We start from the raw sequence: 21,018 nt of genomic DNA on the forward strand, positions 1-21,018 counted from the left end.
TGTAATTCACATGTCGCCTATTGTTGACAAGGGGTCCGAGGAGGGTAAGTATTTCAACTGAAGCAGTTACGACACCAACTTTAAAGTAAAATAGGACTGTAGGTTTGAGCGTCTCGAATCTAATTTTAAAAATTGGGAGTCTAACTAAATCAAAGAATTGTCCCGAATAAATCGGGATATCTGGTTGCCTCAGAAATAACATTATCGGAGTTACTAAGGCCCAAAGGGATTCTTTCCAGGGGGGTCAAAATACCAATTACAAGTTAGTATTCACGCTAGCTTTACTTTTTTCAGCAGCAAGTCGAGGAGCAGAGACATTTTTGAACTGTAGCTACTTTTCTGTAAAGGTGCTCTGTCGATATTCGCTTTTGTATTATAATAAGAATACCTTACCCAGTAAACCAATATTCATGCATTGTAATTTAGTGGAAATGCAAATACCGAAAATACAACTTACTCTAAGCTCAAAATGTACACACATTAAAGTACCTAAGTACTGTATAACCACATTATAATTGCATTTTGTGTTACAACAGCAAAGAATAGGAAATCACGAAACGAAATACTGTAGGGAAAAAATCACTTATATTGAGATCATCCCGTATTTGTCTGCGTGATCAGTGTGTTATATTTCCTGTTCGTTCCGAGCTTAACTTTGTCTCTAGCTTAACTTCTCCTTCTTTTTCTTTGTTGAACAGGATCATTTAGTACAATTTACTATCTACTGCATATCGAATATTTTGCGTATACACCTGTAGTACAGTAGAAAAAAGGGTGAACCCGGAAAAAAATTGCACAGGAACGATTTATGGCTTGTTTAAAAGGGTTATGTTTGTTCATCAACATAACCAAAATCCTTACCGGGAATATCAAGATATGACGTCATCAAAATGGCCGCGCGTGAATTTCCTGAATACGTTGAAAAGCGCATAAAACCTCTACCATTCGTTAAAAAAGTTACATTTACGGTCCATTGTTTAGGGAATACATCAGAAAAGAACTTCTGTGAAAAATATATTGCCTATTTTACCGCCATTTCTTAAATATGGCGTCTAACAATGAAATAAATCGACTGTTCTAAGTGTCTTGGCGTAAACACTATTTACTGTAGAAACCCTTATATCAGAAATTTAGTGAAAAATTCTATGTAATTTTTGTGTTCCTCATTCCCTAGTACACATATTATTTATACAACAAGATCGTATGATGAATTTCAAAATGGCGGAAATTGGAACTTTTCACATATTCGTAATTTTTGCAATTTTAAAGCTATTTCGTGATTATTACCTAAACCAAACTTAGCATTAAGATGGATATATACAATGTCTCAGTTGTGCGTTACATTCAGCATAAATCTGCAAAAAAAAATCGTTTAATATGGAAGCTGTTTTAAAGAAATATACCTTTTCTATTCTTGCTTCTTTGTGTCCAAAGGTTTAAGGAAAATTAACGGAAATAAATACAGTAGTTTTCATCTCTACCCGACAAAATGGTACATAATCTTTTAACACTAAATCAAAGTACTATCAACAACAAAATATCAAAAATTCGCCAAAATCCGTCAAGGGTAGTTGCACTTTTGTTGCTCAGAAATGTATTTTTTATTCCAGAAACACTGCATTTTTATTGGAGAAAACTATTTATTTGCACATCAGTAATTACATTTGTATGTTTGTCGCCACTGATAATTTCCTTACAGGCGATTTGCTCATAATAACCGGTATTGTACAACAAATGTACGTTGTTCAATCATTGACACTTATTGTTTATGTTCTTTTCATTCTTCTTTTTCTTTAAAATTTATTTATCTATGGAGGCTGAAGAATAAAATATCGATTAACACAAAAACTCTGATAACTTAATATAACATGTAGCACAAAAAGCAAAAGGGAGACATTTGAGTTCCCCAGCTGTTCAGCATTGTCTTCAACTTGCTGACATTCAGTATTCTGGTATCCTTCACCATTACAATGACTACAGGTCACAACATATTTTAAGAAGTATTTGAGACATGTGCAAACATTTGTTCCACGTGGCCACTTGGAGGATATCTTGCATTTACAACCTATCGCTTTTAGCAGGTCATCAGGAGCATGTGGTTCGTTTGTCATAATGGGTGCCAGCTTCCCATGCTCAAGCTTCCAGCCCCATTCAAGGGAATCCAGTGTTTACAGTGAAAGTTGCTTCCATGAAACAAAATGAAGAGGCACAAACAGGCGGTGAAAATAAGTTGCTCTTTTTGTGGGTGTCAGTCTCAGGTTGAGGTAGAAAACCACAGGTTGTAACTATCTTGATGTATAATTTAAAACGCACAACACTGAGATAATCTGAGGCGCTACCACCATATAATTAAATAAGAAATTGTAGTCCACTGGATGCAATAAATTCTTGGGTAGAGTTAACTTTCCAATCTGTTCACTGAGGATTTGATGATACTTCAATGCTGCGAACAATTTTACACAACTTCCTTTTCCACATCCAAAGAGAGCGGATATGGTATCACGCCCAGTCATTGCATGGATGAACAACAGATGCAGCTGAACATTTTCTCCTACATTCTGTAACATATGTGGACACTAATATGTTTAGTTGAACGTTTCCATCTAGCTCCAGACATGAAGCAGACATTAGCCATTTCCAATTTTAGATGATAAAGTAGCATGATGAGAATATGTATTATCAACAACTGAGGTCACTTCATGACCTTCTGAAGCTATCTGAAGTGAGGCTGCCACGACTTCTGTGTCCGAGTTAGCAGAAGTTTGGATCACTTTGTAGGCATCGTCTAAAGCAAGGATGCAAATAACCACTCGCCCACACGCTCGAGGCGAGTGGTTCATCGGTGCGGGCGAGTATTTAACATCATATGGAAGGCAAGTAAATGATTTTTATTGTGGGATGTGGGCCAGCAGGTTTTTTGTTGGGCGAGTAAGGTTTTGTTGCTTATTTCCATCCCTGATCTAAAGGATGCTTGGAAATGAACTGTCTTTTGTTGTATGGATTTACCAGGAAAGCATTTTGGTTTCTCTGGATTCCCGTGTCTACAGTAACTTTTACGTTGGCTGACACGACTTTAGCAGAGTGCCGTTCATGTTTATGGTCTTTAATGGAAGACTAGTCACCATAGTCATCAAATAGTACTATAATTTGATTGCATCTTCCATATTTGCAACAAATGTTACTGTTGGTAGATGTCTAAATAGATTCCAGTTTTAGACCACTGAATGTGATGAAGAAGAGCTCCATCATCTAAGACATATCTGTTACACACTTTAGGATGTGGAGTATCAGACTTGTCCTTCATTAAAATTATTGGCTTAACCTTGTCGGGTTTTCTCATGTAGTTGTCTCTGAACAATGCTGCAGACTCAGCAGTAAGCTTATATTTGAGTTGCTCAGCCACATTCCCATTTCGTGTAGCAATGGTAATACAGTATGTCGCAAACACAGTACGAGGGATCAGTAAGGAGCACTGTGTGGCCAACTTTAATTTCTTTCTGCGAAGTTATTAGCTTTTGAACCTGGTCTGCTTTTCAAATTGATGCTTTGCACACTTTCTTGTTGCTCAAAGTCTTCTGTATCCTTGTGCCAATATCTTCAGCGTCATCGCAATTAATCCCACGCACCTGATGACTAATTTCGAAGAGAATCGTCACTGATGTCAAATGAATTGTGAACTTCAAACTACTTAGATACCTGATTTAGATCTGCTGCCTCACGGTTCCTTCTAGCCGTCCTCATTTCAATGTGTTCATCTTCAGAATGTAACGATTTACAGTTAACGAAGTCAGCTTCGTGGACATCGGGACACTGGACTCAAAGCAAGCTTACATTGTCAGAGACTTCCCTTCTTTGAGTCAGACCGCCTCTTAATTAGCGTTTGTCCAATGACCAGGTTTGGCCATAAACGAACCCATTAACGACTCTATCTGCATATTGTACAGGCATTTGATATGAACTGTTCATATAACCACGGGTGAGATGTCGGAAGTTTGTACATGAATGGCAAGTACAGGCGTGCACATTTTGCGTATTGTATGTGTCCAGTTGCTCCAAAGAGACTGAGCATACGACTGACAGCAAAGAAGTAAAAGTGTCAATCACCAATACGATCAGCATGAAAAAGTAATTTCACAGTTTCCACATACTCGATATACTGCAAACACGGTCGCGATATCCGGGGAATTTTCTACAAGAAATTCTTTGTAGTTCTGGAGTTGCTGTTCCACTACAAGTACTTTACTGAAGTCATATTCGCTTAGTATTTTAAAGGAGAAAATGCACCTTGCACGATAAAAGAGGATACATCTCTGCCATCTTAACGCATTTAATACTGGTACTGGGCTCCCTTGAATGTTCATGATATACCTAAATCCTGATATAAATATATTTGCGCATATATATAAGAATTTTAAAGTTACTTACCATTAAACACTGTAATGCACACTATGAAACTCGATTTCTTTTATTGTTAGACGCCATATGGCGGTAACATAGGCAAGATATTTTTCACATAAATTCTTTTCTGATTTATTCTCTAAGAAATTAAAGAAAAATTTAACTTTTTATATGAACGGTAGAGGCATTATACACTTTTTAATGTACTAAGGCGAAATTTACTGGCGGCAGTATTGATGACGTCATATCGCGTTATTTCCGAGGGGGATTTTGGTGGATTTTGGTTATGTTAAAGTGCAAACATAAATCTTTCAAGGAAAGCATAAATAAATTCCGTACCAATTTTCTCCGGGTTTCACCTAAGTGAAGGGTTCTGCTACTGTAGTACTGTTCCATTTATTATTTCCAAAAGTAACTGTCTAATCGTTGGTAATTTCCGTCCTCACTTCCGTTGGAGAAATTTGTTTATGTGCATCAGTTTTCACTAACGCAACAATTTTATTTGCAACTTCACTGTCAGAACTAACTGTAAAATGAATTTGCTTCTTGGAAATGTTAGTTCTTTAACAGATAATGTTTTTTGCTTCAAAAACATACTAGACAATATCGGAAGTTAGGTTTCAAAAAATATTATCTAGAACATAATTTTAATTTATTGAAATTTTCTGTGTACATCTAAGTTTATCTTTTCGTCATCACTAATCTGTATACAAATAAAGCTTCATGCGCCATGTGTCAGTTATATTACATTTAAAATAGGGCTTTTTATTAGCTTGTATCGTTTGGCCATATAATAAATCATATAATGTTGCATGAAGGATCTCCTTTTTGACAGTTCTTCTTCAGTAAACAAATATTAACAAAGCATTGAACTGAAACGCACAAAACACAGTTTGGACCCTGGCCATAATCAAATACAGTTGCTCCATGACCATTGAATAAAGTCAGTCATTGACGTATTTTTCGAGTACCACGTATCTCGTCCCATTAATTCCGAAAAAAATATTTTTTGTCACCACTGTTTTCCATGATTGTTTAGATGCTTCCGTAGTTACATAATTCAGCAGTGATTGAATCATGTTCGATTTGTAGACGCACATTTCCTATTTTAATGTTAAGTTACGTACTCATTTACACTTATTATGAACACGTCATTTATAGTATCGTCTTCATGTCTGAAAGACAATTTATCCGGCAACATTCTTAAATTATTGTCCTTAACTCTCTGGGATATAACTTGGACATATCTATCTATCTATCTATATCTATCTATCTATCTATCTATCTATCTATCTATCTATATATATATATATATATATATATATATATATATATGTGTGTGTGTGTGTGTATGTATAATATGTATCACTATTTAAATATAAGAACTTAATTTGCTCAATTAACTTGAAAGCAGCTAACCAAGCCTGTAGTTCCAACCAAGATAACCAATCCACGGTTCACACTCATTGTCTATCAAACAGATAAACATTTAACTGCATTCTGACTTACTGCATACTATCTTTATGGGCAAGTACTAGTATTTGAAACAATGAAAATCCATTAAATAATTTGTACATTATATATCTGTGAAATATAATCTTACGAGTTGATTGTACTAAACTCATTGAAACGCTTGTCTTGTTAAACAGCGCGTAGAAATATTTACACACTCGTACAACCAAACACAGACTACTCAGCGATTTTCACACTCTACCTACAATGTTACATAGGCGTGTATTTGTAGATATAATAATTGAAATTTTCATATCATAAGTAAAAGTATTCTAAGTTATTTTCTGAGTTTAAAATTCAAGTAGTTTTACTACGGTTGAAGATTTTGTCTCCATCCCATTACTAAAATATTTTTTTCATTTCTTTTACCTTATAACCTGAACTATAAACGAAAGAACGCATTCGCCAAATTCAATGTAGCACTTTTAAATGTACGGTTACATTCTGCGGAACAAACTTAACAAACTATAATGCCACGAATAATACAGAATATGCTGGCAGACATATCAATAATAATTTAAAAATGCAAAGAAAACGAGGTCGACTCAAGCTTTAAGAACATTACGTGAAACCAAGTTGTGATCCACGGTTATAGTTCTACCTTCTGATTTGAAAAGGCTAGTCACAGTCTATCCAGCTTTGAAAGATATTGAAAATTGCTTTTTCTTTTCTGCAGACAATATTTTTCAGAGAATTTAAACGGAAGCAAGAATTACTCTATTAGTGTATGATATACGAATATAGTTTGTATGTGTAGGATGGTTTGATTTACGTGTGAAAGCAACCACCTTTGATAAAAGTATTCAATTAGTAACTCAACCAGCTTAATTTAAAGATTAAATGAATTGATTTCACTCAGATTTTAAACTTTAATCGTTTGAAAACTGTAATACAGCACTAAACCTATTGCCCCTTCACCGCTTACAATGATATTGAATATATATGCAATAAATTACTTCCCTTTTAGTATATTGATTTTGGGCAACGGTGCGTAAAAGTACACAATTAATAGAGTAGTAGTAGAAGAAGAAGAAAAGATATAATATGTTGTTGGTTTATGTTGATTATATATGTATAAACTGTAGTACTAGTTACTATAACAGCAGATAGTTGTTTATTTAAAAGTTATTATGACAAGAAAAACGTTAATGGAGTTGTGAAGGAATAATAAAAGCTAATAGTGTCACAAGGTGGTGCGTCTTATTTAATGTATTTTGACCGTGTTGATATATTTAAAAATTATATGAACTGTGGGCTATTTGTAATGTGTAAAATATAAGAATAACAAGTTATAATCGTTACATTTTAGATGGTGTTATCTCGCCGAGAAAATAGATTTTAGATGGTGGTTCCTATATACGTTACATGTTATATGGTGGTTCCGACCAGGACCTTGAGATTAATTTTGAAGTAAAGTAAAGCAGTCTCGGCATAGTATTCAACACTGAGTATTCTTTGCAAAGAAGTGGGAGAATTTATAGAAACAAAAGTTTGTATTTCTGGAAATGAAAATATAAATAAAAAAGGTGGTGATGTAGAGCAAACAAGTATGAACTCTTCAATGTATGTGGCTGATCTTATAAGACAGCTTGGCCAGCAAATATCTCGGCAACAGAAGAAAATGGATACTCAGATAGAGCAAATGTCTCACCAAAAATCTCAGCAACAGCAAAAAATGGATACTCAGCTAGAGCAAATGTCTCACCAAATATCTCAGCAACAGCAAAAATGGATACTCAACTAGAGCAAATGTCTCACCAAATATCTCAGCAACAGCAAAAATTGGATACTCAGCTAGAGCAAATGTCTTACCAAATATCTCAGCAACAGCAAAAATGGATATTCAGCTAGAGCAAATGTCTCACCAAATATCTCAGCAACAGCAAAAAATGGATACTCAGCTAGAGCAAATGTCTCACCAAATATCTTAGCAACAGCAAAAATGAATACTCAGCTAGAGCAAATGTCTCATAAAATATCTACTAAAGTACAGATTTGCTAAAGTACATAGATTTGCTAAAGTACAAAGTTCGGTGGAAGTTGTCGAAACTGTAGTTAAAGAGCTTACCAATCAGATACGGGAATTGCAAGAAGAAGTAAATGCGATCAAAGTGAAATTTAATACTCCAAATAGTGACCGAGTTCCGGCTATCAACGGTGAACCTATTCCATATGAATCAAGAGCAGTAGTGGAAGATAATAATTCATCGGAAGGATATTTAGAACAAGACGATAGTGAAGCTACTTTAGAGAGACATGGGAGAAGAAATCATCCATCTCACCGCCGAAAACTCATTTCTCAAGTAATTATTTTCGGTTTAGCGAAATTAGATCAAACAAAATTTTGTGGAAAGAAAGATTACATCCCGGCCAGCACATTCCTAGAAAAGTTCGAGGAGGAGTGTGATTTAATTGGTATAGAGCGATCTAAATTTTTGAAATTTCTGCCTCGTGTTTTATTGCCACCGTGTTCCGTATGGTTTAAAGCAATCAGAACTAATTTACGTAATTATTAAGATACTTGGAGAACACGAAAGAAGATACGTGGAGCAAAATACATTTACGATTTTTTTTTTTTTGAAATTCTACCGAATCAAGGTTGAACCATATCAAGGAAAACACTATGTTAACGTTTGGGGCATACACAATCAGTTTGTCACACTCTCCCAAGATACATAAAGTGCTCCAGCAGTCATGTTTCCTTAGAGTGTACTCGTAAATTTACCATCGCTTCTGTGGAAAGTCCGAACGATAGTGGAGGACGTCCAGGAAACTTCAAATGATAGCCTGTAATTCACAAAATATTAACACAACGCACGACGCGGCAAAAATTGATTCAAGAACTTTCCACTAATAATCTCAGACTCTCCTCCTGCCGTGAAGATCCAACCCAGCGCCCAATCTGCTTACCCCAGGAATACATTCACCATTCAGGCCACCAAATTTACCTCCAATCAATGAAGACAAGTCAGACGACTCAGGATTCAGACTGCGACGTCCAAAATCGGTTCACGATCAATTCACGACATCATGTAAAAATGTTGATGAAGTCGTGACTCTTGAAAGTCTCATTAAGAGCGAACTACGTCATTCATGCATGACCAAACTCTTATGAGAATGCACTTCCTAACTTCTTATTGGGAAACCCAACTACTAATCACAGTCAACTGCATTCTAAATAATTACTTCAAGATAGCAAAGAGTGCGACAGTTGTATCCGGAACAAGAAAACGTTCGGCAAATATAACTGCCATTACCGAATTTAAGAGGTAAGAGTTATCGGTCCCTGGTCATCGATTGGAGCACCAACTAAGCTTTAAACTCAGAAAAATTGAAATTGTCAAGACAATCTTCGACAAGATCACAGTAATTGCTCACTTCCTACTTTGGTCTCCTCCTTTCTCCTACTTCCTTAGTTATCTTTTTGCAAATAAAGAGCAACTTATCATTCCATATGGATTACTTGGAAGATAGTACTCATACGAATTATCAAATTACATCTTCAATATAGATAAGTTGTAGCACACGAGAGACAAGACGTCCCTGAAACTCATACGTATACTGCATACTGTTTAAAATTGTCATGTACATCCGAGACAAGCCAACGCACATATGATTGTTAACTACAGTAAGCAAAGTATAATACTATATAATAAATATACAATACATATATTACGTACTATTATTTCATGCTACTAAGCAAATTAGTATATATTGGCATGTAGTTACAAGAACTTAAGGCACTTCGTAAAGCCAGAGGGAAACGGCCACATTGTCCCCGTTGCGAGAGACCATAATCAGTGCACCTATGTGCGCCCACCACTTTACTTTCTTTAAAGTTTAGTGCTTAAATATGCAAATTCATATATGTTCCTAATGATTTTTTTTTGCAAAAAAATGTTCTGCCATAGTCGCTTAACATCTTAACTGCCAACGATGACTCAAATCATAATGAGTATTTCGCTTGTATTTGCAGTCTGACGATAGGTTCATCATAATAAGATTCGTATTGGGCATTATAACTTAATACGTATTTTCTGTGGGATAAAATCTCAAGCTTTCATTTCATTTCATAATACGTATTTTTAACAAATTTACGAGTATTCCCCTTTCATATACAACTTTCTGATTCAAAATCTCCCCAGTTAACAGGTCCAAAGATTAATCCAGATATCTATTACAATGATACCTATATTGTCCATGCTATGAGTGCATCGACGAAACATATAGTGTAGTGAATAGATATGAAAATGTCTTACAAATTGGCAGTTTAACAATAAACCAATCACTTTTCCTTCAAAGATAATTTTTCTCTAATTGCTGAGTGCGCGATCACACTATTTACTTCAACATACAACCCTTCCTTAGTATCCTAAAATCCATTTTTTAAATGAATACAGGGTAAATCTACAATTATTTGGTTTTCTCAAATACGTAGACAACATGGAATCTACACATATATTTGTATCTTAAAACTGTAACTGTTTTGTAACTAATACAGCGTTCACATCAAGTTCGAAGGATCAATAGTTCGAATCCCGGACAAGTGAGTTTCCAGTGAACATGATCCTGTCCATGCTGTTTTCCACACCACTTATGTTCTTTTAGCCTAAGGGGTATACTCATTGACTCACAATTATTTAAGGCTGTCTCAAACTGTAATGTACAGGTATATTTCGGAGGATGCAAAGCTTTTCAAGGGAATTCAAATTCAATATTAGGAGTAAGTATATTAACAAGTTTAAAATAACTTCTAAATTTAGAATAAATTTACAGAAAAATCGTGATTTGGGAATCGAAATTCCAAAGATTCGATGTAAATCCATTATCACATATATGCTATTTTATTATTTATTGAAGTTCCTTTAACTCCAAAAAGCTTTCCATCGTTTATGATCAAACAGTAATCTTTGGTTCTTCTATAACACGATAATGATGTAGAACTTAAGATTTAAGCTTACCAAGAACAAAGTTTGTCATTATAGCGACCAGTGTGTGACTTGAAGGAAGTCAGAGGTTTCTCCCTGACAGTAAATTATTTCTCCTGGAAACAAAAATATTATCTCAGGCTGGAGTAACATTCCAACCCATTTGAATCATAATGAAGGAGGAATTATAGAATGACTTTTTGTGATTTTACCCAAATTGTGAACGACACTCAATGAATTCTATAAAAAAATCTATTTCGTTGTGGAGTAGACATTTTTCAGGCATTTTACATTACTTGTAATAGAGTGTATGAAATAAATACTGAATACGTATTTGGGATTATTTGGATGAGCGAAATCATGGCCCTTTGGAGAATACATTAAAATCGTATTGTAGGGAATCGTAAACGATTTAATTTAAATATTGAGATACTTTAATACACAGATTTACATCGCATCTCTTTGAAGGGAAAATACATCACTCTTCAGCGCTTTTCTATACAGAGTAAATCACCATTTCAAACATCTTCGAACAATCTCTACTCAGGTCATGGAACCTTCCGTAAGGGTAGCTTCCACACATGGCATCCCAACATAATCAAGGTAGTACTATTAAGTGTCTTGTAACTGACAAAGTTCAATTGTCAATTTTTTTTTGAGAGGTGAAAAATATTTCTTTCTAGTCTGGAGAAACAAGTTACATTAGTCCCTATGAAAGAAAATACACACCGAAAAAATATCTACAGTAAATTACTAAAATTGCATATAATCGGTATATCTACAAAAATGTTACATGGACGGAACCTATTTAACATAGAGTTATTTTCGTTTGATTTATATTTACTACATGCCATTAACTTTCTTTGATATGTCAAATAAACTTAAAACTTGTGCATTAAGATAGGTAAACAATAAATGTTCAGTTATAACAATTTAGACAAAATATATTTAAGATAATTTTGTCTACGAATTTGTGATGTAAATGGTGTAGTGGTTGAAAGAAATTTACCATTATGTAATAATAAATCTATTACCATCTACTGAATACTAAGCTAAGTTAAATAAACAATATTTTATTCTATGTCAATATAATTTATATTTTCTTGCCAGTATTTATGCTCAAACAGTGCCAACGCTAGCTTCAATTTCATGGAGGGGCGAATTAACGGACAGGTTACTCTTTATATATTAAAAATAGAAATTTTGCATTCCTTGAGGTGCGTTACATTAAATGTCTGGTGGCTGCCACAGAGCAACAATTTGCCCCCTTCTAGCGTCGTCACTATTCCAGGAGAAGGAAAAAGACCGGTAAAAGAAGTGCAGTTGCGAATGCATACGCACTATGGTCGACGCGTGTACATATCTGTACCTGAGAGCATGAAGTGCGTAAGTCAGAGATGCTTGTTTTTAAGAAAACAGCGAAAACACATAGTTAAGGACTAAATACATATTGTACATACTACATTATACATATACTTGGTTAATTACGTCATCAACCCTTATAGAACATAATAAAACCAACCATTCGTCACGGACCTCCGAAAGATATACAAAACTGGTTTTAACTGATTTTAGCTAAAATGGGACTTACGCACTTCATGCTCTCAAGTACAGATATATCATATGAAACAACAGTTATTTCGGTACGTATCCATCATAATAAGAGCTGAGTTACATTCGAAAGATCTGCTTCTTTTGTTCCGCGGTAAAAGTAACGTATGTTTAGATATGAATACTAAGTTGACATTGTCATTTACTTTACTGTATCTTTAACAGTAAGCTATACATGAATTAAAATGTACTGTAAATATTGTTATTACGTACAGGATATTCCGTGTCTGAAACATACAGATATTTTTGTTGGATCCAAATATATTTCGCTTAGGCTTTCTAAGAAGAATAAATCAGGCGTAATATTTAAAGCTGTGCCAACGGAAAAAAATTTCGGTGGCACCGTGCAGCTACAAAAACTAGAAATCCATTCCTAAAAAAAAAAAAAAAAAAAAAAAAAAACATTCTCAGGTCTGGGGTGTAGATGACACAATATCAGTCATTTCACCACCAGAAAAAACTCCGGACTACAATTCTGGAGAAGATAAGAGTGATATAAAATTTTAAATAGAATTTAAGGAAGCAAATATTTTTAATTAACAATGTTACTTGCTACGAATTTACACATAGATAATTATAAGTTGACCACAATGATGGATATTGATAAAAAAGAAAGACACTTAAACATAAATAAGTCAAAGTATGCAGACTCACTCACACTTAAAGTGTAATGTTACTAACATATTTGTGCTTAGCTGTAAAGAATTACGTGTTTATGTGAAAATGATAACATTCACGTTCTTAGTCGATACTCATACTGATAGGATGGGTGAGCCAGCTTTGATATATTAGGTTTCTAATAATAGGAATAGTTCGTGAAAGTTTTAATTTAAAGTCAGGCTTATCTTCAATTCCGTTTCTGTATTTATCCTAAATCGTTATACAGGAAAGGAAAAAACACTTTGGTCGAAATAAACATTCTTGGAGAGCAGAAGTAATTTTACTGCTCTATCAGCTATTCTTGGATGTATCGCTTATCTGCGATCGAAAAGATCCATTCTAGGAAAGATTTATTTGATTCATAAATCACATGTCAACTCAATGAGTTCTTAATTTTATGTGCTCGACAAAATTTGGGGAACTATGTATCACACATCGGAAGGATTTTTCATTGAAAGTTCTGATCTAAAATCTTCTACGAATTAGATTCTAAACACGTCTATTAGGTGTTGGCAGCACTCACAAATTACGCAACTCTATGAGGATTGAGCTGAATGTTGTCCTGAATAAAGCTCTCGCACTGAAAACAGGGTAATGTCCACAAATTGAAAGTTGTTGTGTAATCCATTAAATCTATTGAATATGTCCTCAATTTTGGATTGCCTACAAGGTCGTTTATCACGTAAACAGTATTTCAAATAGGACTTCTATAAAAGCATATGAAATTTGTTTCGTATTTGAAACATCCTGGTTAAACACATGGATTCATATGGAACGGAAAATGTGTACATTTAGTCCCATTTCGTCAGAAAGAACAGAAAAATATCTAATTTAATGGTCTTCATTTGAAAAAATTCACAATATTAATATAAACTTGTGCAATATAAACTTTAATTCGGCAGAATACTCTTTAGGAACCAAAGCTTCCCAGTGAAGCTAGTAATAAACTGTTCTTACTTAAAATACTAGTTTTTTACCTGAGAAAACTAATCCAGGGATTATCAATCATTGAAGGAACAAAGTAAGTACCATCTGTCAGGAATGTAAATGTACATCTTTTTTTCGAGTCTGGCATTCCTGCACTGTAAGAATGAAGAATATGAGAATTAAATCAATCAAATAGGTTGTAAGGGTAAGGAGAAAATTCTAACCTGAATATGACATTGCAGATGGGCATTAGCTGTGGATACAAATAGTACATAGTGTAAATAAAGGACGACATCGAATAGAAAGTCAGAAACAGTTGCAAAACGGAGAAAAAAGAGTAAAAATTGTCTTAGTATAAACAAATACAAACTAATACGTCGACAACTAAACGTTTACCAACGGTGATCTTGGTGTAGTGGTTAAGGGGCTGGATTACAAATGCAAAGGACGAATCCACTCCAAGGAGAACTTTTTTGTTTTTGTTAATAATGCATACAGCTCATGAGAGATGGTAATAGAGATCGTATTACCCGTTTAATATGTTAAGTGAAAACGAGATAAAAATTTCAGTGACATTTATTAGACAAGTGAAACCATGAAAACGAGGAAGTAGGTATATCTAATCAGATGTATGTATCAGAGGGCGGTGATCGAAAAACGAAATTTTCCCGAATTTCCAACATTTACATCTCTACAATAAGCACATTTCTTCAGAAATTTGCCTATTGCAGAGACTGTCATGTCAGAAATACCGCAAAATTTCTAGGCACTTTTGCCGATCATCACCCTCTGAGAAGAAAACCAGTTTCACTTCGGAAGTTTCTTTCTCTCTCTCTCCCTCTCTCTCTCTGTTTATCTATCTAACTATATATATAATAACGTTTTTTGCGAATGCCATAACCACCGTAAATTTCAAGGATTGAGGCCAAGCTTGATACATACATGTGCCAAAATAATCACATGAAAATGTTCAAAATGGCGGGACTTCAAACTTTTAAAAAGTTCAAATGAACGAAATTTCGCACATAAATGGGTATTCACAATGTCTGAGTGACTTTCCTCTTTTACTGAAATATTTGAGTGCAGGGACTTATCATGTTTTATTAAAGTGTTGGACCCTATTAATCACCAAAATAAGGTCCACACCATTTCGCAAAGGTCAGACTTGTTTCTTTTTGCGGGGGAATACTTTCCTATTGGAACAATTGTTAGTGATGATATGAAGTTACACTTTGAAAGTAAAGTAACTTCTGAAACGTTTGATTTGAAAGAATAGTATAATAAATATGCTTTCCCCTAGCACAGAGAATCATGTATATCGAGTACGTGAGCATGAATGGCAAGGAGTGTTATCTGATTTGATTTTTAGTAACACATTGATTTGCAAATAGTCGTAGGTAACATTAATAGTAAGTAAATTAATAATAATAATAATAATTATTATTATTATTAATATTAATATTAATATTATTATTATTATTATTATTATTATATATTACTAAAAGGTGTCTTTGTGCCAACGCAATATCTTCTTCAAATCTTCATTAAACGTAATTATTGAAACGCCATATCTTCCTTACAGGGAAAATATTAATGAATATCGAGAGAATGAGAAATGATAGAGGAATGGGAGCAACGGTGGACGGTATGCACTCACAGAACTCATAGAAAAATTAGCAATTTCATGCAAAGAGAACGAAGAGGCATTGTCATGGGAAGTCATGGGACCACGGCAGAGCCCTCTTTAGGTAAAATGTCGATAACGTATATCATGAGAAGAGGTGATGACAGTGGGATGGGACCAACGTTGCACACCTAGTGCCAATAAGGCGCATCGAAAAAAATATGAGGGGCACCACCCAGCTTTATTTTCACATGATAATATAAAATTATATTGGGCGAGATATACGCAAAAGTTAGCTAGTAATATTCATTATTATTATTATTATTATTATTATTATTATTATTATTATTATTATTATTATTAGTAGTAGTAGTAGTAGTAGTAGTAGTAGTAGTAGTAGTAGTAGTAGTAGTAGTATTAGTATTATCAACAACGCCTTTTCATTAAGTGTGCATGTTTGACATTAAACCAAAAAGCAGATAGATCATTCATAGAGAAAATAAGAATAGACAGTAACTTTAACTGTGAAGGACGACGAAAAGTATGAAACGAATGACTACTGTAGCGAAAAGAAATAATATTTCCGCGCAAATGGATAAAAAATCAACAAGATAGATGAGAACTGGGGTGGCCGGCGCGAAAAGCCAGTGCTTTGTCCACTCACCCACTGTGTCGTTAGGGATTACAACGACTGCATTAACAGGTATCACTTCCGTGGGTTGTATACTATGATCACGTATTCCTTCTTAACAATGTTCTTACATTTAATAGTTAAACCTACGTGCTATGTAATACATGAGGTATTTAGACCTACATGCTCTCCACTCTTCATAAGAAACAGAAGATCGCTTGGACAAAACTTAAACTATTGGCAAAAGAAAAAATATTTTTCTACGAGGCATGCCCAGTCAACATAATTCAAAATAGTTGCTGTTCAGAATAGATAGTGTACTTTAATTTACTAAACGAAGAAAGAGAAATAGAAAGCAAACATGCCGCGTCAACGAGATCGACCAGGGTTGACAGAGGCGGAAGGAGATATAGTAATACAACTTTGGTTAAATTGATAATTCGTTCTGAATCCTGTAATCGTTCAGTAGTCTTGGCGGAATTTGTGCTCAAAACGGGGGAAGAAAAAAGACAATAGAAACCCTTTGTATTTGTAAAATAGGCTCTTTGTGTAACACTGTCACATAATTTCATCATTCTGTCATTAAAAGAAAGAAGATACTGTCACTTAAAAGTGAGATATAGGTGTGTAAGAATAGTATAACCGTAGGAAGTCAGACAGACATGTCAAATAACTTTTAGAAACATGGGAAATATCGATAATACATTATTGTTAAAAGCACAGCTAAATGTTAGCTAAGAGTCAAAAGATGGAGAGAACCCTGTGATGGGGGAGTAAAGAACGGAGAGAGAGAGACACCTGCTTGTATGTGTGTGTTCCAGGTTGTTGGAGGGGTGAAGTGTGCTCTCCTTTGGAATAAAAGACCTTGTTTAATTTGGGCTGTGACTTCTACCCTATGGAGACTGAAAATATGTGAAAAAAAAGAAACAGAACTCATTATTCTGAAGGACAGAGATTTTAAGAAACAGCTGGTTAAATGTTACATGTCAGTTTGTAAAAAGTTATTGTATTGCCACATAGTGTTGGAGCAGACATAAGATTGGAGGGGCGAAGTGTGTTCTTCTTTTGTGAGCAAAGAAACACTTTTTAATTGGCGTGCGACTTGTTACGCATTTTGTTAAGGACCTTGCCACATAGAGGGAGAGAAAGAGTGACCCTTCTTACCTGAGTTTGAAAGGGGAAAAGGACTGAATGAAATTTTTACGCAAGACAACTTTCCCTTTTTGCTTTTGGAAGAAGTGTTCAAACAAGATTTCTTTAAGGTATTTCCGCATAAATGATTTTATCCTTTTAAAAACTAGATTAGTGAATTAATTATTTATGAATATTAATGAGATGGTAATGAATATTAATGAGGTGGTAACGAAAGGGGTTAGAAAGAATGATTTTTTTCTGTTTGGCGTACATTTTAGAGCTATATTGGGATATATGTAATATAGAAGAGTACATATTGTACATAAATGTATGAGATAATGTGGGAGAAAATGGCCGCAACTCCAAGAAACGTATTTTATGTACTGATATGGTATTTTCAGTAGCTGATATGAGATTTTAGCATAGAATATCATCTTTTGGATACTGTATGGGTCTAATGGTTTACGAAGCTTAGACGAATGACAAATTACATGTATATATGAATATATGATTAGTTTGTAAGTGGGTACATGTATATGTAGCTGATATGGGATTTTAACATAGAATATCATCTTTTGGATACTGTATGGGTCTAATGGTGTACGAAGCTTAGACGAATGACAAATTACATGTATATATGAATATATGATTAGTTTGTAAGTGGGTACATGTATGTGTAGCTGATATGGGATTTTAACATAGAATATCATCTTTTGGATACTGTATGGGTCTAATGGTGTACGAAGCTTAGACGAATGAAAAATTACATGTATATATGAATATATGATTAGTTTGTAAGTGGGTACATGAATGTGTACCTGATATGGGATTTTAACATAGAATATCATCTTTTGGATACTGTATGGGTCTAATGGTGTACGAAGCTTAGATGAATAACAAATTACATGTATATATGAATATGTGATTAGTTTGTAAGTGGGTACATGTATGTATGTATATTGGTTCTGATATTGGGACAGGAATATATGTATCATATTGTAGACATAATATCTGTTGTTTTTATGTGTTTTTTAAGCACGTGTTGTTGGTTGCGTGGCTTTAGGGGCTATGACAGTATGAATAGCTTGTACCTGTTCGTTGTATTGTATTAATATTGGATTGTAGCCTTATTTTATGTTAATGTACTGTTGTATATCTTGTTATGGTGATATGCTAGGTGAATGCAAACGCCTGAACTGATTGTATTATATTAATATTGGACTATATTGTAGACTTATATTGTGACTCCTTAAGTATATGGATTACCTTGAATACCATGTTATGATGTATATATTGTGATTTTACGTACGTAGATGCTTGTTAGACATGGTCTAGTGGTATTTGAAGCACAAAGGATATCATTGTGGTATAAGCCATTTACTTATAGATATCTTACTACAGTATTGTAATGACATTTATTGGTACCTTTACTTACTTCTAAGATGCTTGTTTACCTTGTAGAAGACATTACGGCGTCAACATGGGTTCCAACTTAGGATGATTTATTGTAGGAACATAAAATATGATTAATATGTATAAATAACCTTATATGAAGCATACGTATTCTTCCTTTATCTTATATAGAATACACATACTTCGTAATATATCAATATTTGTTTGGATATAGTCATAGGAATAAAACATAATATCGTAAATTGTAACGCTTTATTGTAGTTATATATTCTACAATATTATAGTGACAATATTCGCATATTTATATACATATATAGATATATTTCAATAAGACATTTACTATACTTAGAATATTCTTCATAACTTATTCCCATATTTACATTATATATACGTAGAAGTATCAACAGATAGGTCTTGTGAAAACTTATGGACATATTTGAGGGTATTATGACCATGTTACGACATCATGGCACCTTTAGACAGTCTACTATTTACATATTTACTTCTATATATACAGAATACCAATCATTTAACACACTTAATACTTTGATAACCATATGGCAATGTTCTATAGTCAGTAATACTGTTATGATTTAATCGTCGTCTTTTATTTTGAATTTTCTGATGTGTTTTAGTTTCAGACTTGGATACGATGACAAAGCCTGGCTTACGAACAATTCTTCCTGGATTGTGTAACTGTTTTTTGTCAGCTTTATCCCGAACTAGTTCATAAAAATGATCAAAGTTAATTTCTTGTTGTGTACGATGATTTAAAGTTATTCCTCTAATTTTAAATACATAATCTACTTTACCTGTTTGAACTTCTTTCATTCTATAGGCATAATTTTTTGGCCCTAAGCCTATAAATGTATCAATTTCCCAGTCATCAGGAAATATAAGCATAAAACATATACGAAACATTATGTAGTCGTATAGCACGTCATTATTTTAATAACATGACTTTGTACCAACTTTGGTGAGATTTCCGGACAAAGTTGGTGAGATCTACGTGCTATACTACTACATAATGTTTCGTATATTTTTTATGCTTACATTTCTATTTTCCTTTGTGTATTTTGGATTGCAACATTGTTTTAATCTTATTTTGTAATTTTGTTTTCAGTTTTGTATTTTTTTAAAATTTGTTTCCTCCTTGTTATTTTCATTTTGCAATTTCGATTGCAACATTGTGTACTTTAAATTTTTTTGTATCTGCATTTCTAGTTTTCAGTTTGCACTGTTATTTCTTTACTTGTAATTTTTATTTTGTTTCGGAATTTGTAATGTAACATTGTGTTTTAAAGTTGTACTTTTAATTTTCGTTTGTAATTTGGATTGCAGCAATGTGCTTTAAGTTTGTTTTTGTATTTTTTATTATCAGTTTTACATCTCTTGTCTTGTAGTTTTAATTTTGTTTCTGCATTTTTTATTTTTTACTTTGAGTATTTTGAATTGAAACATTGTATTTTAAGTTGTTTCTGCACTTTACTTTTGGGAACTTGTACTTTTAATTTTGTGTGCAATTTAGATTGCAACATTGTGTTTTAAGTTTTGTTTCTGCAGTTTTTTCCAGAACTTGTTCTTTTTCTGTTAGTTTGTGTATTCAATTGCAACACTGACTTAAATTTTACTTCTCCATTTAACAATCAAAGAGTTTCATATAATAAATTTTTAGTTTAATGGTCTTGTGTTCTGTTAAAAAATTATTTATAAATTCACAACAATTTTAATATGTTGACATTAAACAATGTTAACAAAAATAATTTGAGCTTCTAATGAAGCAAACGAATAAAATAATTGCAAGTATGTTTCTTTGTGTTTCTATTGGAATTAATTGTAAGTTCACAAAATTTTTAATATTTTCGGATTATCCTTGGTATGCTCACACAAAGTGTTCAAGTAATTTATTACGAGAGGTTAAATAAATAAGGAGTTTGCACCGCAAACGATCCAAGTAAAATTTTTATGGAAGCGACTTATTTACAACTTCGAAACGTAGTTTCTTTTGAGTTTGTGTAACAATCGAATTATTTACAAGTTCACAGCGTAACTGCTCTTACGATTTTGCATATCAATTTAAATATGATCACACTCTATGAGTGTTCTGTTAAAAAATTTTTTATAACTTCACAACAATTTTAATATGTTGACATTCAACAATGTTAACAAAAAAAAAGTTG

The 21,018-nt window shown here is 33.6% G+C and overlaps 1 protein-coding gene across 1 annotated transcript in view; it reads left to right on the plus strand.

Annotated features, from left to right (window-relative positions):
• Positions 1-21,018, plus strand: part of LOC145661920 (uncharacterized) — a 71,342-nt gene that overhangs the window by 27,457 nt on the left and 22,867 nt on the right. Inside the window, exon 3 of the mRNA XM_081727269.1 lies at positions 7,904-8,325. Within this exon, the coding sequence (XP_081583395.1) occupies positions 7,904-8,325 (422 nt within the window). The remainder of the gene's footprint in view (positions 1-7,903; positions 8,326-21,018) is intronic.

This window comes from Thermobia domestica, chromosome 10 (genome assembly GCF_964235325.1).
Source record: "Thermobia domestica chromosome 10, izTheDome1.hap1.1, whole genome shotgun sequence".
Taxonomy (NCBI): Eukaryota; Metazoa; Arthropoda; class Insecta; order Zygentoma; family Lepismatidae; genus Thermobia; species Thermobia domestica.